The 17868-nt window shown below is 41.6% G+C and overlaps 1 protein-coding gene across 3 annotated transcripts in view; it reads left to right on the plus strand.

Moving 5' to 3' along the window:
* Window positions 1-17868, plus strand: part of LOC142579408 (uncharacterized) — a 149197-nt gene that overhangs the window by 91181 nt on the left and 40148 nt on the right. For all 3 annotated transcript variants that reach the window (XM_075689555.1, XM_075689556.1, XM_075689557.1), the window contains exons 23-25: window positions 6140-6304; window positions 13619-13801; window positions 15151-15282. In XM_075689555.1, the coding sequence (XP_075545670.1) occupies window positions 6140-6304; window positions 13619-13801; window positions 15151-15282 (480 nt within the window). The remainder of the gene's footprint in view (window positions 1-6139; window positions 6305-13618; window positions 13802-15150; window positions 15283-17868) is intronic.

Genomic DNA, 17868 nt, shown 5'->3' on the forward strand with positions numbered 1-17868 from the left:
TCATTTCGAGATAGCAGTCCTCTACAAACTCATTGATCAGCTTCCCGAGCCTTACATACTCATGGGAGATTTCAACGCTCATAACACGATGTGGGTAGACTCGCGATGCAACGCGAGAGGTCGACTCATTGAAAATTTCCTTTTAATATCTGGTATGTGCCTCTTTAATAAGAAAGAACCAACGTATTATAATCCACATCATAACTCGTACTCATTAATAGACTTTGCGATCGGCTCCGCTTCTATCTTCCCAGATTTAGAATGGTGTGTAATTAAAAATCCATTCGGAAATGATCACTTCCCAGTAATGCTGAACTTTGTAAAGCAACATGACTTCCCTGCACACTTCCCTCGCTGGAAACTGGCATCAGCTGACTGGGAACGTTTTAGGGAATCCACCCGCATATCATGGGATTTTATAGATAATTTTAGTATAGATCATGCTGTTTCATACTTTACTGCTTTTAGTATTGAAGCCGCTGAAAAGTTCATCCCTCAAACAAGTGGCACTTCATTGAAAAGACGAGTCCCCTGGTGTAATGAAGATTGTAGAGAGGCACGGAGGAGACAAAATAAAGCTTGGGGCAAACTATGTGAATGCCCTACGGCTGAAAATTTAGTAGAATTTAAAGAGGTTAAATCTCAGGGAAGAAGAACGCGGTGACAGGCAAACAGGGCAAGCTGGCAGAGGTTTCTATCAGGTATAAATTCATATACTCAAGAAGCTAAAGTATGGGATGGGCTGAAAAGGCTAAAGGGGCAAGAAATTCATCCATTGCCCCTATTGAACGATGAAGCAAACCGCTTGGAAGACCAAGCTCACGCTCTTGGCGAACACTTCCAGTGCATTTCTAGTTCTGATCATTATTCCAAGGCATTTCTGAAACACAAACAAGTAACAGAACGCAAGGCTATCAACCGTAAATGCAGACAGAATGAACCCGTTAACGCACCTTTTAACATTGCCGAGTTGAGAGCCTCCCTGACTGCATGTCAGAGCTCTGCACCTGGACCGGACAGGATTATGTATGACATGATTGAACACCTCCCCAGTGATACTCAAATTACTCTATTAGCCCTTTTTAACGCTATATGGGCTGCGGGGTACCTCCCTACCGCATGGAAAGAAGCACCTGTCATTCCGATTCTGAAACAGGGCAAGGATAGGATAGGAATAAACTTTATTTGCCCTATGGTTATTGCTGTTAGTGCTCGGGGCTAGGCTGCCAAGACCCCACATTAGTAACAAGTTACCGCCCAATCGCCCTCACAAGTTGCATATGCAAGCTTTTTGAAAAATGATAAACCATCGATTTTTACACTTCCTCGAATTAAATAAATTTTTTGATCCATAGCAGTGTAGTTTTAGAGTAGGACGATCTACAACCAACCATCTAGTGCACATTGAAGCAAACATTCGCGATGCTTTCGTGCATAAACAATCCTTCTTATCTGTGTTTCTCGACATAGAAAAGGCGTACGATACAACCTGGCGCTACGGAATCCTGCGCGACCTATCGACGCTGGGCATTCGCGGCACTATGTTACACATTATAGAAAGCTACCCACACAATGGTACATTCCGGGTGAAAATTGGTAATGCACTGTCGCATGCATTCATACAGGAAACGGGTACCCCAGGGAGGCATACTGAGTTGCACGCTCTTTGTCATTAAAATGAACATGCTTCGTAAAGCATTACCACCATATATTTTTTATTTTGTCTACCTAGACGACATACAAGTAGGTTTCAAATCCTGCAACCTAACTGTCTGTGAGAGACAAGTACAACAGTGCTTGAACGAAGTTTCTAAGTAGGCAGATGAAAATGGGTTCAAAGTGAACTCCAACAAAAGTTCTTGCGTTCTTTTCACTAGGAAGAAAGGGCTTGCTGCAAATCCTACTGTCGAAATATATGGGCAACAAATACCCGGGAACAAAGAACACAAATTTCTGGGTGTTATACTTGACTCCAGGCTCACTTTCATTCCACACATAAAATATCTTAAAGCAAAATGTCTAAAAACAACTAACTTACTTAAAATCCTATCCCACACAACATGGGGTAGCGACAGAAAGTGTTTATTGAATCTTTACAGGAGCCTAGTTCGATCATGACTTGGACTACGGTGCCGTGGTTTATCACTCTGCCGCCCTGAGCGTGCTAAAGATGTTAGACCCCGTCCACCATCTGCGTATCCGCCTGGCCACTGGCGCATTTAGAACAAGCCCTGTTAAAAGTTTATGTATTATACATAGAGTCCGATGAGTGGTCACTACATTTTCAGAGAGCATACATCAGCTTCACCTATTTTCTCAAAGTGCGCTCTAAGAAGGAACATTTGTGTTTCACAACAGTTAACGACTTGACGTGTGAAACAATTTTTCGTAACAGACCCTCTCTGAGACTTCCTTTGTCACTGCGTCCAAGAGAACTTAGTGATGGATGTCCCAATTCTTGAACATCGCCTAATGCCTCCAGCTAAGCTATTACCGTCGTGGGAGTGGCAGGTGATAGACAGTGATGTATCCTTTGTAGAGGTCACAAAGCACGCTCCTGACCTCAAAATCGCTATGCATTTTCATGAGCTTCAATCGAAGTACTCCTGCTCCGAATTCTACACAGACGCATCAAAATCACATGCTAGCGTATCTTACGCTGCTGTTGGTCCCTCTTTTTCCAAATCTGACGTGTTGAACCCCCTAACAAGTATCTTCACTGCAGAAGCCTATGCAGTACTGTCTGCAGTAAAACATATAAAGAAATTAAAACTTGCTAGAGCAATGATATTCACAGACTCGTTAAGTCTTGTAAAAACACTCATTTCTTTACAAAAGCATACAAATCATGTCTTCAATGAACCTAACTCACTCTTTTGCAACATGTATTTATCACATAGACATGTAGTAGTATGCTGGGTTCCTGGCCATAGAGGAATCGAGGGTAATGTGCTTGCCGACGAAATTGCCAAATCAATAGTATCGCAGGGTATTCGTTCTGCTGCTGTCCCTGCCACAGATATGCAGCCTTTCCTAAGAAACAAACTGCGAAGCCACTGGCAATGCTTGTGGGACGTTGAAATGAGTACTAAGCTTCATGTAATTAAGTTGAAGTTAGGTTTCTGGCACCCACCTTCAAAAACATGAAGAACAGGTGCCCTGTTCACTAGACTAAGAATAGGACACACATTTGGCACTCATAACTTTCACTTGACCGGTAACGAGCCTCCAACCTGTAGTAGATGTGATGACAGGCTAACCATCCTCCACGTCTTCCTGGAGTGCTGGGAAGCTGAGACAGGAGGAAACATTTTTCTTTTGCATACCACCATTGCGTCCCTCTGCATCCGGCTATGTTTCTTGGTGAAGAACCGCTTTTTAAGACCAAAGCAGTCCTCGCTTTCTTGAATGATGTACTACATGTTATAAGCCCATTAAATTCATATTGCATCCTCTTTCCAGAGGATGCCACTACGATAGTTTTCTTTGTATAGCACACCCCTATAGGCCCTTGTGTTTAAAGAGCTCTGGAGAGGCAGTAGTGCTCTAGCCAATTTTAGCATCTCACATATTTTGTATATTGCATCCTTCTTTCGCAGTGCTTCATGTTTATAGTACACGTCATTAGTCATTGCCATAATTTTATTATACGTAGATTTCATGCAATTTACATCAACTCTTTAAGGCCCCTTTACAGCCACGTCACATATAACTTTACAGAACCAATCAGTCCACTGCAAACTCATTAATACTAGCATGGCACTCTTTGGCTGTACCTGGCCATACCTGGCCCTTGTGCCATTAAACATCAAACATTCATTCATTCACTAACCTGACCAATGGATAGTAGCCACATCCACCTTGCGCAGTTTGAAGCACTATCAATAGCTCACTATGAAGCAATATCTGCCAAGCTGTACCTGGCAGCATCAATGCACTAAATATGATGGCCTCTCAGTGGAATTTATTATATCTTTATTTTTTGGTTCCAGCAGCCTGTACATGAATGCAGCCCTTACTTGAGATCATACAATATTAGTTTTTTTTTTTTGCTGTTGTAGAAATTAACTAGCCTTGATAAGAATCTGCTAAAGCCTGTTATGTCACGGGAAGCTAGTGCAGGAATTTCAATGTGATGCCACCACCGAAAACCTATTTTTGGGTTGTTTATAGTTTTTATCTCCACTCACTGTAAGACTGATCTAGTATTTGCAGTTTCAGGAGTGTGTCTAGCTGTCCAGATTAAATAAAGCTTTTTCTTTGGTGTATCTTTAGGTCATTCACAGTGGTCTGTCGTCCCATGGTGCATATACTCTCTTGTGTACATTGACAGAACATGTCACTACAGAGTCTCTTATCTTAGTCTTGTGATTCTGTCCCTGAACACAATGTGAACGTAAGTGAACACAATTGAATGCTAACAAATTTTGAATAGGTAATTAATTGTTTAGTACTTTCCTTTGGCCTATATGCACCAAGTTGACAGTGCCTAAAGACAACACTCGGGCACTTCGCTTCACGTTGGGTGCATTTTGACATCTTTCTTTGAAGTTCCTCTTGACCCATATCCTTGCCATTGCACCTCTTAGAGTGCTTACACAAATTCACACTAAGTTGTGTATCACATTCTTTTCCTTCAAAGAAAATAATTAAAAGAAGAGGGCTGTCTTGAAATGGCTGGTGACTATGGCATTCTGCTGCTGAGCACAAGCTGTTTGCATGTCAAACTTTTACAAAGGCTCATAGTTACAGTGTTAATGCACTTATAGTTTGCAATGTGGTTTGCATATTTGCAAATACTTCTTGAGGAGCCTTGCATCTTGGCCACAGTGGTAACAGTAAAGATTGTGTGGCACAATGATGTTTGCATAACTTGTCGGCATTTCTGTATTGTGGGGGTACGCTCTGCCTAGGGTAGAGCAGAAGCCAAGCTCCGGGATCTAGCAACACACAGCTGTTCCGTCGTACTCCACAATTCGTAGTGCGTGTAAACGCAGCTTCATTGGGTTCTTATGAATAAGGCAACCAGCAGTGTCAACTGTAACCACTTCTATTGCTACAAACAGTGAAAAACACTTGCAGAGGGAAGTCCACTCTGTAATAAGTAATAAACAGGCTTGCCTCGGTGCGTGTGGTAGTCAGCCAAACGAGGTCACTCATGGGTTGCAGGTGCCTCACTGAGGAGGGTGGCTTGCCATCTCTCAGCGAGGTGCCCAGCTTCAGAGGGTCCTGCTGTTTTCTTCCCCCTTCCTCTTGGTCCTTCTTCCTCATGGTGTTGGCATTCCCAAAGCACATGGGCCATATTGGCCCGTTCGTGCTCGCACCACAGGCAGCTGGGCGACGAGTGCAGCTTGGGCCACAGGTGGGGCAAGTGGTAGGTTGCTGAAAGTGCCCGTCTGCAACCGTCTCAGGTCGACCGCCTGGGACCTGTACATCTGCCCGTGGGGTTGTGGATATTTCCTTCGTTCCTTCCTGTAGTGACCAAGCGCCTCTCGGTACGTGGCCGGAAACTTCTCGACATCGCGGTCGGCGTCCCCATGGTCCCCGGCTCTGTCTGCCGCGATTTGGGTTGTGTCGGTAATGACAGCGGCAGTGCCGGACGGGGTGGCCGCTGCCGTCGCTGTCACTCCTCCGCTGCGGTCCCGCACAACAACAGCAACGGCTGCCCTCTGGTTGACCGCGTCGCGGCAGGTAAACTGCCTCGCGACGAGGTATGGGTTGCAGCAGGTATTCCTATCTGGCAGGTTCGAGGTTGGGGCGCCAGAGAGAGGTAGTCTCCCCCGGTGATGCTATTTTATACCTTTTTACCTTTGCAAGGGGAATGTCCTCCTCACCCATTGAATACCTCCCCATGAGTCAGGGGGGGAAAGGGTACACGCGTCGTGAGAGTGAAGCAGAACTGAGAGAGGGAGTAGTGTGCCTCTTCTATGTCTACGCTGGTTCTCATTGCGTGCACAATGTGCGAACTTGACAGTGAGTACACGGGAGGGAATGGACGCGTGTGCTCTTCACAGGACACACTCTGTTGTGCACTGGTGTTGCATATCTAGACAGATCATCTTAAAAATAATTTTACTGTTTTTTTATGTACTATGAGAGGGTGTGATGCAAGGTGTTCTTCGTTCTCTTCTTCCACGAGGTGATTCACTGCGAAGGAAGCCATCAGAATCGGTGGCGGCGTCAGCAGCAGCAAGAGCAGCCAACCTACAACTGATATCACAGACGTTCCTCAATGCGTGTGTAACAAAACATCTTGGAGTTCCAAAACTAGTGCAAGTACCAGCAGCTATGAACCCTACTGCAGGTGAGGCCACCACCTGCTATTTTTAAATTGAACATCTTGTGTATTTAAACTAAAAAATAAAAGGTAAAGAACAGTCCTTACGTGTAGCTAAGTGACAACCAAGCAAAGAAGTAGATATGCCACATTTTTCTTTTCTGCAATCACTTTCTGCAAAATAATGGCTCAACTGTGCTGACTGAATGGAAAATTCTCGCTTCAAATTTTAATTTAACTTGACCGAATCTGTTAAAGGGACACTGAAGAAAAACACTAAATCAGTTTAGACTGATAAAATATTCATTGAGGTCTCCACCTTTGTTAATTTTGCAGCAATAGGCTGATTATCACAAAAGAAAATGAAGCTCAAAGGTAAATTTTTTTGAATTTCACACCAAAAGCGCAGCACTGGTACGTCGGTGTGATGCCATGGATTTAAAAATATTTATTTGCATTTTGGCCATTGTGGCGCTGTAAAGGTTCCTTAAACTTGCAAAATTCAGACTTTGGCTCCTTTAGAATACAGTATTGCCCATCTTTACCAATAAGTAATGCCATGCAAATATTCAAGTTTTCGAATAGTAGCTTCTAATATTGTACTATTCGATACTCACTTCAAAGTGTAGTGATTGGCTTTTATACGGCTTTGCTGCAACACAGCTGTATTATGCAATGAAGCATAAGTTGATGTGGTGAAGCATACCAAAAGTGAATGGGGCACTGTAACAGCACCTAGTATGTGTTCCTTATACACGTGTGCATGCACAGTCTCTGGTCACAGTGTCAACACTGAGGTATCTAATAAGTGTAATTGAGACATTTAATCAGAATAAAAGCAGTGGCACAGCGCTATCTTTTGTTTACGCTTCCTCTAGACATTGCAATAGCCTACATTTTCAATGTGTGCACTGTTTTACTCATTTGTTCTCATTAACTTCCTACTTGAAGAAATGCAGTTACATCATGCCTTGCTATTCATTAATCTCTTTGTGTCATTTAGTTAATGAGTCCTACTGAACTAAATTTTGGCCTCATTCTTCCACAGAACAAGTCATTAATTCCAATACGCAGTGGTTACTATGCACAAGAGCTTGCAGCCACTTCTTTGCACAACAGCTATTGGATGATCAATTCCAAAATATTTGTTCCAAATGACTATTCCCTTTGAACTCAAAATTTGCTATTCGCACATGCCTGTTGATAAGAAACGAACTCATTGGCTAACCCAGTGCGGCATTAACCCAATGCTACATGGCCCTACATACCAACTATTTTTGTCCTGCACGTGCCTTGCACATGATTCAGTTGTCATCATTGTTATATAATACTCTACAGTAATTAATCAATGCAGCAAAAATGCAAATAACTGTTTTATTTACAAAACAGAGCAGCACTTTTCAGTTCAGAAACCTAACTGCCAGTCATAGATTCATTTTTGTGTGGAAAAGCTTGAAATGCTTGGCATGGGGGAGCAGCACAGTACTTTTGACACTCTCACCTGTTGGTTTTTCCCCCGCTTTTGGCACTGCCATGATGGCTATGGTTTGCCAGAATTTAGCGGAATAGAATGTAGAAAATGCACCACAGTGCTGCATCGATAAACATGTGTGTTGGAAAATGTGTTTTGCACGAACAGTCATTCTGCAAATATAATGTTTTTCGATATTTGTTGGTGTTTTTAGTGCAGTTGCCTTATGTTCTCCTAATATGTACTAATGTTTTCTCTGTAATAATTGTGACCTAATTATCTTGTATGTTAACTATGTTTCACTGTATTATTACTTCTGTTAACCTCTCTTGTTTTTAGTATGTACAAACTACAACCAGTGCTTGTGATTGACCCCCCCCCCCCATGTAATACCCTCGTAATGAGGGCCTTTGGGGGTATTTTGAATAAATAAATAAATAAATAATTGAAACATAAAAATATAGAAACACCTTGGAAGTTGGCACCTAGTGCTTTCTGTTGACAACAATTCTAAGCTTGTTCAGCATATACTGGCTGTCATGCCATTTACGAATTTTTAAAGCTACAATACCACACTCTTGGCATATCGGTGGCTTTGGAAGCCAATGGGTTAACTAGGCCTGAGTAGATAGCTTCAAAATTCATGACGTCACGGTGAACTGATGGGGGAACTGCAAAGTAGTGTCGCCACAGATTCCTCATTTTTGTGTATTTCTCACTTTTTCGGCGTTGTAAATGGTAATTTACCTATATGACTCTAATTCTTCTCTTTAGTGTGTCTTTCTGTAGCGTAAGTCGAGAAACGCATTGACAACCACCCAGTTGAGCCAAACGCACAACACAAAAACATGCAGCCCAACAGCCTCAGCTGCTTCTTATTTTGCACTACTGTTGCCATCAGGTATATTGAAACTGAAACAGAAACCCTGTGTATCGATTTGCATTCAATATGCAAGGTTTCTAACAGCATTCTCAGTTCTGCCGAACAAAGCTGTGGCAATGTTGCATGTGATACAAAACAAAATATATTAATGCTTTTTGTGACAGCATATGTACTATCAGTAGTCAGTTGTTTGCTTACTTTTTGTAACTTGTTGGAGTGAACTTACATTGTGTTCTTAAGTGATGTTGTGTGTTGGTTTCTTTGCTGCTGTCATATTGATGAGGTGTCAAGCATCATTATATGAATTTTATTATGGTAAAGTCGTATCTGACACAAAATACTTTCGTTATATCCCATGTTCACTATAAGCATTTACAGTTGAACCTATTTATAACATACCGGTTTTAACAATATATCAGATATAACAATGAGCAGCCATGGCACCGTTAACTGTTGTGTCTGTTCTGTGGTGAAATAAACTGCTTATTACTACAATGTTCCCATGCTGCATTACTGGTTATAAAGTCAAACTTCAATATAAAGAACCTTGACTTACCTAACAAAATTCGTGATGTAACAAATTATATTCATTTCCAAATCTTAGTTGCATTGAAAACCATGTACTTTTTGCGATTTAACAAAGTAATTTGTGACACGGTTTCGATTTAACGAAGTTTTCGACCATTCTAAGCATGTACGTGGTGCCTGTATGGCTAGTAAATCTAGCAAAATGCTGTGCAAACGTTGGACGAGGCAAAAGTTATTTCAAGCATGCTTCCACATAAAAAGTTCATGCCCGTATAATGTTTGCAGTTGCGTAATCTGAAGTTTCCGAGTCGGGGTGCAAAGTGCTCGCTTGCATTATGACAGTGAGTTCGTGGTCATCGAGTGAGAGCTGTTAATGTTTTCCCGAGCGCTCGTGAGACCGACAAAAATGCAAACCTTACGTTGTGTAGTTGTCTCTTTGCTGTGACTTCCCTATCTATTTATGTTTCTTTTTTGCTTGGGATGAAAATTCGTATCTTCTCACACTTTTGTTTTTAATTTGTGACCATTGGTTCTGGGCAATAAACGTGGTCAGCCATAATGCCATGCTTATAGGCGGCAAGATATTGGTGTTACACATTGCAACATACGCAGATCTTGGATGCCGTTAGCCCCGTCAATGCATTGCTCTCGGCGCGATCAGCACCGCACGCGCTGGTGCTTATACTGCACTATTATGGCCCAACTTTCTTGTGATTTGTTTATAAGTGCTTACTAACAAGATGCTATCTACCAGGAATGCTTTGGGAATTTGTGAAGTTGTTTATAACACTGAAACTTTAAAACCTCAAATTTACGAACTTCGTGATTTAACTAAATTCGCGATTTGACAAAGTTTCGCTGCAAGTACAACTTTGTTGAATCGTGGTTCGACTGTATAATAATTAAATTGTCAGCATCATGCGTGTCCCTCCCGCCTCCTTTCCACCCCTCCAAAGCACAAGTTGACTGTGCTCACAGCCACCCTTGCTTGGCAGAGTCTAATTGTTTTTTGGAATGGGGACAGTGGTTCGTGTTTTCTTTTACAGGATCTTGTGCTCCTTTTTCTTTCTGATGCAGACACCCAGTAGCCAAATTTGTTATAACCAATAACACGGCATGGGAACATTATTCTTAACTGATAGAACACACACTAAAGTTCACGATGACACTGCTACTCATTGTTACATCTGTGTGTTGTTAAATCTGGTAATGTTGTAAGCAGGTCTGACAATACTTCTTTCATTCTAATTAAAATGTTTTGATGTCTGTCCCCTCTTTGTTTTGTTTTTCATGCAACATGGTTATAACAATTACTGGTTATAACAGTGGAATTTTCCAGACACTCTAATGTTGTTATAAGCTGGTTCGTATGTATTTGACGAGAAATTTTTAAAGGTTTATTTCATTATACCCATGCTTTATATATCGAGGGTTGACTACCATGTTTATTCGTATATAAAGCAAAGGTATCTCTTTTCCAAAATCCTTAGCCTGGAAGTAATCCGCCCCCTTTGCCTTACGCCCCTGGCACGGGCAGATTTAGTGTCATTTTGACCAAGTGCACTTCATCACTAGTGTCATTCACAGGCTGTCCCGCGGGAACATTTAGTAACACTTGTTGTGGAATGCGCCCACAAGTGAGTGTCTGGCAATAAGTTAATGGGACCTTGTGGGTTGCATTTCCCCAATGATCTGACCCTTGAAGCGTTAAAATCTCCTACTCATGCTACAAGGGTGCCATTAGTAGAATGCTCAAAATTAATTTTGACCCCTTGTGGTTCTTTAATGCACACTGAAATCTAATGGGACTATAGAACAGGTTGATTCACTTAAAGGCCAGTTGCAATGTAATTTCATTTGGTGCTAAATATTTTATTAATAAATAGTATATACAGGGTGTCTACCAACCGGGAAAACCGGCATTTCTCAGGGATATTGAGTAGTCTGAAAAACCTCGGGGGAAACTCAGGGAATCTCTGTCTCATCAGGGTAAATTAGCGGTAATTTTGTTGAAAGGGTCAAAAGTCGTGGTAATGCTGGCTTGACTAACAGACAGGAATCGTAATGAATCGTCTTTGACGCCCTGGTTGTTGGCGGCAGGAGTTTCCCGTGTACAGTCAACAACCGACATTTCGTATGCCCGATAATTTGGACGGCTTCGCGGCACCACCACGTCACCACTCCATAGAGTCAACTTATCAGAACGTGTGAAATTTCGGACGCAAGAACCCTTCGCCTTCCGATTTTCTGGACTTTTTGCTGTGACCGCAGGTCCGAAACGGCATTAATAAAAGCCTCCACCGCGGCTGTTTTGATTACCTCGCCGCCTCGAACCGGCGCTCTCGCATGCAGATCCGCTGGCAGCCGTAGCCACCACCGCGGCAACGCGAGGCTTAGCTGCTTCGACATTCGCTATTAAAACTTCTTGCTGTTAAGTGCCATGTTTTTCATTGAAAGAATTCGCTGCTGTCGGCAATGATACCAACTGCACCTTTGTGGTCCTCGCAAATGGCTTAGAAGCTTAAAAACCACGGTACGTTGCATAATGCCGGTTCACGAAAGTCAACTTCGCCTCTGTACAAAAATATTACTTGGTGAAGAATACACAAAAGTATTGCAGTGAAGCATAACAAGAGTGGGAAGGGGCAATTACCACGGGACACAGTATGTATTCCTTAATTATACACGCATGCATCCGGTATCTCCTGTTACAGCACGAGCACCGATATGCCTAATATGTGTTCTGACAGGTCTTCAGAGAGTTTTCGAATGTGCCTGTGGCGGTTTGAGCCTTTAAGGGCAGTAAATGACAGGCACTTATTTTTTCCAACTGGCTGATTCTTTAGACGTTTTCGCGGCCCCTAGGGTATTCGAAAAATCGGACTTGACTATGCAACTGACCAAGAAGATGCTTGAAATGGTCCGTGGGGCGAACCAGTTGCGAAAGGAGGACAAGAACAGAAAGAACCTACGTATTGAGGAATGAACAGGAAAGGAAGCTTGCTGCCGCCGTTTTGAAGGTGCTTGAGCTCAAAAAAGAAAGAAAGTGTTGGCTGATGCCGAGATGCAGGTGTCCCTCATCCAAACCAAAATAAACTCTTTAAAGCAGTGAAACACAACACTGAGGCATCATGCGCGGGCTGAGAGTATGTCAGGACAGCTGAGGTTGACTTACGAGCTGTTGAGAGAGAATCTAATTGTGACAAAATTTGGGCCTCATACCACTGAGCTTGCTATCAGTTGATAGAAATAGCTCATATTCAAAAATATTTGCTTCTGTATGCATCTCCTTTTTATTCGTATTTGAGGATGCCCAACTCGATTTGCTATTTTTTTGAAGACATTTTATTTGCTGTGCATTTTACTAACCGCTACTTTCTATTCTCTTTTTGAATAACATAAACACTACATTTTAGTATTCAAACTGAATTAAGTCGTGTTTTCTAAATTTTTTTTTCATATGCTTACTTGAGAGTGACAGCGTTGGGTGACATGGTTTCAGCCCGTCTGCGTTCTGCGTCACTCAGGGAATTTCGCAAAGGCACTCAGGGAAAACCTGGAAAACTCAGGGAATTTGGAAATGTCGACTTGGTAGACACCCTGATAAACTATTGAAGCAATCTTAACGTAGCAGCAGGGCCAATTATTTTGTAATTTTTTTATTAGTAGCCTTTAAATAGTACCTAAGCAAATGATGTGTGAAACTAGTGATTAGAGGGTATGACACAAATCACAGCATATCGCCTCTGAGATTTTTCAGTGCGTGACAGGCAGCCGCGGACGCCGCCTAATCTCGGAGGTCATGCCAAGGAGTCACGCTGGTTCTAAACATGTGGATCATGTGCCACTTCTGGCCAGTCGTAATGGTGTTTTATTTTTCAGTTTTGTCAGAAACATCTATTTCTGTGCCTGTCCATTGTCTTTTATTCTATTGTCTCTGTCCTATGTTTTGCGCCTAAAACCGTTTCTAAAAACCATGTACCAACTAGCCCGGCAGCAGACGTTGCTAATCTTTTCTGCTATCTTTTCATGCACCATCTGAAACTAGGCTTTTTACATTGCCCAATATTGTCTTGCGGCTGGCCTTTAATGTACACCATAACACACAGAAATGCCATTAACTAACTGGGATAGTGTAGATACTTTGTGTCTGCCTGCAGTATGCTAAATATTATACACTTTGCTTAATGTTTCTTAAAAATGAAGCACAATTTGCATATATGTACCACAAAATCCCGAGAGATGCCCCACCCCTGAAAGATAACCCACCCCTGCTTTTGGCAAGGTTTTCTAGTTTTATAAAATAATGTTCTAGTTCTTGTAGGTACACTGAAAGTTAGCCCACCTTATATTTTCTCTTGATTTTCTCTCGATTTTAGGCGGGATTTTACTCTTGGGATTTTACTGTAGCTATGCATGAGAGGTTCTGATAAAAACTATTTCTGATTTGTGCAAACAGCAACATTGACAATGACTGGTTCACCAGCAACAACCTCAGCAAGAACAGCTGTGGCAGCATCGACGATGCCAAGTAGCCTACTTATGATGGCACCCAAATTCATCGGCACAAGCACCATGACAGCTTTCACAACACCAAGGGTAGTGCAGGTACCAGTAACGGTGCCTTTGAATACTGTTGCAGGTGAGTCTAGCATTGCAATCACCAAAGGATTTTTGATAGGTCTAAATAAAATGAAAAATTGGAAGGATACTTATTGAAAACATCTCATAGGCAAATAATGGAGAGGTCTGCACAAGCAGAAATAACGTGACGTGGTGTTCTTACTTCACTTGTTCTTTATGCTAAGACTTATTTGAACTTCAGAGAATGCATTAATCTAGTGGTTCTCAAATTTGGTGCTTTGTTGAGCACCCAGTTTTCCACTTTTCTTCTAGGAACAGAAGGGTTTTTCCGTCTCTTTGGCAGGTGGTTTCTTTGGGTTACTGTTGCCTCATTAAGGCCAATCTGCTTGACGGACAAAAGCTAGGGCTGCACATCTCAGGACGCAGCACCACTCCGTGCGCTCATCGGCAGCGCACGGGTCGACCACGGTCGGCACTGACAGTTAAAGGGACTGACAACTGACCGGAATGTGTTGTGAGACGTTCATGGAAATGAAATTATCATGATTTATAGTGATGGAATCCAGCACACTGTTCGCGATTTAAGTGGGAATAATAATATTAAATTGGCAAAGAAAGTCTCAAAAACCAGTAAGTAGTGAGACCTGGCGGTGAAATAGTGGTACTTCGGGTGTATTCTATGAAATAACTGTAGTAAGTAGACTGTTATTAAGTACGGCCTAATTATTGCTTAAAATTGCAGTTGGTACATTATTAGACACTCGCACATTATTCTATGCTTCGGAAACCAACATGCACACATGGCTACGGCAACACGCTGAACACTGTATCACGTGCAAGGGAGTCGTTTCATTTTCGATCCGATTAGTTTCAATTTGACTGGTTAAATACCAAAGCAGTTGGACAGGAAACCATGAAAGCACATAGCTATTATCACAGAATACATTTCTAAAATAAGAAAATTTAAGAAATATTCTGCGATAATAGCCACTGAAAACATGAATCACGGGAACATCGACTTGATAAAAAAATCATACTTTGTTACAGCTACAAACACCTGTCTGCCTGCCACTAATGCCGGCGTATAATCTCTGTCATGCTCACGTATAACCATTTTCAAATGCTTCCAGTGAACGACTACATACTCACTGCAGATAAAAAAATTCTTATAAAAGAATCTTCCACGGCATTTTCTGCATTAGCACTTCATGATTAAACGTGATTAGACGTTGCACTAAAAAAATATGGGTACCATGGAAATTGGTTGTCAGTCCCTTTAAGAGTGGGCACTTTTTCACTTTTGGGTTTGGCATTGCTTGCTGCCTGTCGTAGGTTCTCAAATTGAGAGGTGAATCAGAATCGTAATCTAATCGCAATCACAAAAGTGTGTTTTGCTTTTTATGTCAGGAGTCACACCTATGCAAGTTAGCGCACCAACAGTTCTAGCACCAACAGCAGTGGGAACAGGAACCAACCTTCATCTTGCAACACCAAGAGTGATACAAGTGCAAGTGCCAGTGGCCGTGAACACAGCAGCAGGTGAGGCTTGCTCTGTAATTGACATGAAATGTCCTGTTGACTTGCATAAAATTATAATAAACAAAGTTATCTTATTCTTCTGGGGGGGAGGGGGGGAGGTTCACAGTGAGTTTTGCCACATGCACCATAGGGCCAATGTGTAACAGTAACAAAATAAATTTTAATGCAGTGTGATATTTTGTTTGATTTTTTTCAGCAGCATGATCTGCCACATTGCTACCTGCACTTTTTGTACTTTTACTGAGCTATCAGTGTTTGTTCTTTTCTGCTGGCAATGTCTAGTTCCCGTTCAAAACGTGCTCACAGGACTGAATTCTAATTATTTCACTAGTGTTTTAACTTTGACCATGGCAGCCCCATTATTATCAGATGTACTTTTCTAAGAGAAAGGGTACGGACCAAGGTGTCCACAATAAAGCTGATTTTCTTCTCCGCCTGTGAAAATAACTTACAACTAGGACTGCAGTCCAAACTTGGCATCGCGGCCTTTTCAGTGTACACATCAATTTCAGTTTGTGTGTCTTAATTACAAATAAATTCAGATTTTTTTGGCAAGCCTGTGGTCTGTATACTTTTGCTCCCTGGTTTGCATGCCAGTGCACATGCCATATATTCAAAATTGTCTCAATAGCCACTTGTGACCTTCATTATGAAATAATGGGAGTTTGGGCTTTGTTATGCAATTTAAGTTGGGAGCTTTTGCCATTTTGTGCATCAAGTGCACTGATGTAGTTGGCAGATGCATGGTAATTGCCGGCTGGTCACCCATGGACCTGAATGTTGCTTCTGTAGCTGGCAGTCTAGCTTTGATGTATTAAAGTGATAGCGTTAAGGGCCCCGTGCCGCAAAATATCCAATGTCGGCATTGGACATCGCTTGGCAAAAAGTCATTCCGAACCACAACCACACAGGCGCTCCGTGTGACGCAGATGCGTTACTGAATTACAGTCAAACCTCAATATATCAAACCGCTTGATGATCGCAATATAGTTCGATATGGCCAAAATTCAATATGTATAATCACGTAAAAAATGCATAAAGAACTTGTATAAATCAATGAATCAATCATGGTACACTAAATATTCACTTAAAGCTTCACACAAACTATTTATTTCTTTGGCTGCAAGTACTGCAGCAGTGTAGCCTGCTCCTTATTGGCAGCCATGTGCTTTAACCATGGCGTCCTCAACATTTATTTATTTATACATACTGCAGCCTCAATGAGGCTATTGCAGGAGTGGGATGAACAACAAACATACTAAATTTATAAACAAGCTTGCGTGATTTGTTCCTGTGTTAGTGAACGGATGTTGCCCATTAATGAATTCCAGACTTCAATTGTTGATGTTCCTGTGTTAGTGAACGGATGTTGCCCATTAATGAATTCCAGACTTCAATTGTTGATGGAAAAATATTTAAAGGAATCAATGCTGGCAAAAAAGGTTGAGATATTTAGAGCAGGGTGACTCCTCGTACAGGAGGGTTTGGAAAAAGTCAAGTAGCTATCTAGAGAGGAGAGGCGAGGAGAATTGATTAACATGTGAAGAAATTTTAGGCATTCAAGTTTGCGACGCTCTGCAAGAGGAGTGAGACCAAGTAGGGGAAGAGAGTTAGACGGCAAAAATTCCTTGTCATATCTCCTACAAACAAAACGCACTGCATTTTTTTGCAGTTATTCTAGTTTTTTGATGTCACAGTGTTTGTATAAGTTCCATACAATGGGGGCAGCCATATTCGAGGATGGGGTGAATGAGGGTTTTATATGTAAAAAGTTTAGTTTCTTGAGGAGCAAGGCACAGTGTACGATGTAAGTAGCCTAGTCTTTTAAGGGCCTTTTTACAGGTGACATCAATGTATTCGACCATGACAAATTGGGTGTTAGTAGGATACCTAAATATTTGAATTCGAAGACGCTATTTAAAGTAATATTGTTAAAGGCATAGGCAAAGAAGGAAGGGTATGAGCGTCATGTAAAGGACATGGAGACAGTTTTGGAAAAGTTAATATTCATTTGCCCTGCTTTGGACCAGTTACAGAAGTCAGCAAAATAATTGTTAAGGACAACATGATCAGTAGGAGACTTAATCGCATGATATAAAACGTAATTGTCTGCAAAAAAGGCATATTTTAATTGAGATGTGTAGGGGCAGGTCATTAATATAAAGCAGGAATAAAAGAGGACCCAGTACTGAACCTTTGGGAACCCCTGATGAAACAGGCATCAAGGGTGAGTTAGTAGTGTTGAAACATACATATTGCGAATGCTGGGAAATAAAGTCCGATATCCAGCCAACCAAAGATGCATTTTTTAGTATAGCAAACAGCTTGTGCATAAATTTAGGGTGTGAGACAGTGTCGAAGGCCTTTGCAAAGTCAATAAAAATAGCAACAATCTCCTATGTGTAACGAGCTGCTGATGTCATGAACGAATTCTGTCACTTGTGTTATAGTGCTAAGGCCACGTATAAAACCATGCTGGAATGCGCGTAAAATTATGTTAGTTTAAGAATATTCCATAATATGTGGAAAGATAATGTGTTCGAGTAATTTACATGAGTGTGATTTTAAGGAGATCGGCCTAAAATT

This window comes from Dermacentor variabilis, chromosome 4 (genome assembly GCF_050947875.1).
Source record: "Dermacentor variabilis isolate Ectoservices chromosome 4, ASM5094787v1, whole genome shotgun sequence".
Taxonomy (NCBI): Eukaryota; Metazoa; Arthropoda; class Arachnida; order Ixodida; family Ixodidae; genus Dermacentor; species Dermacentor variabilis.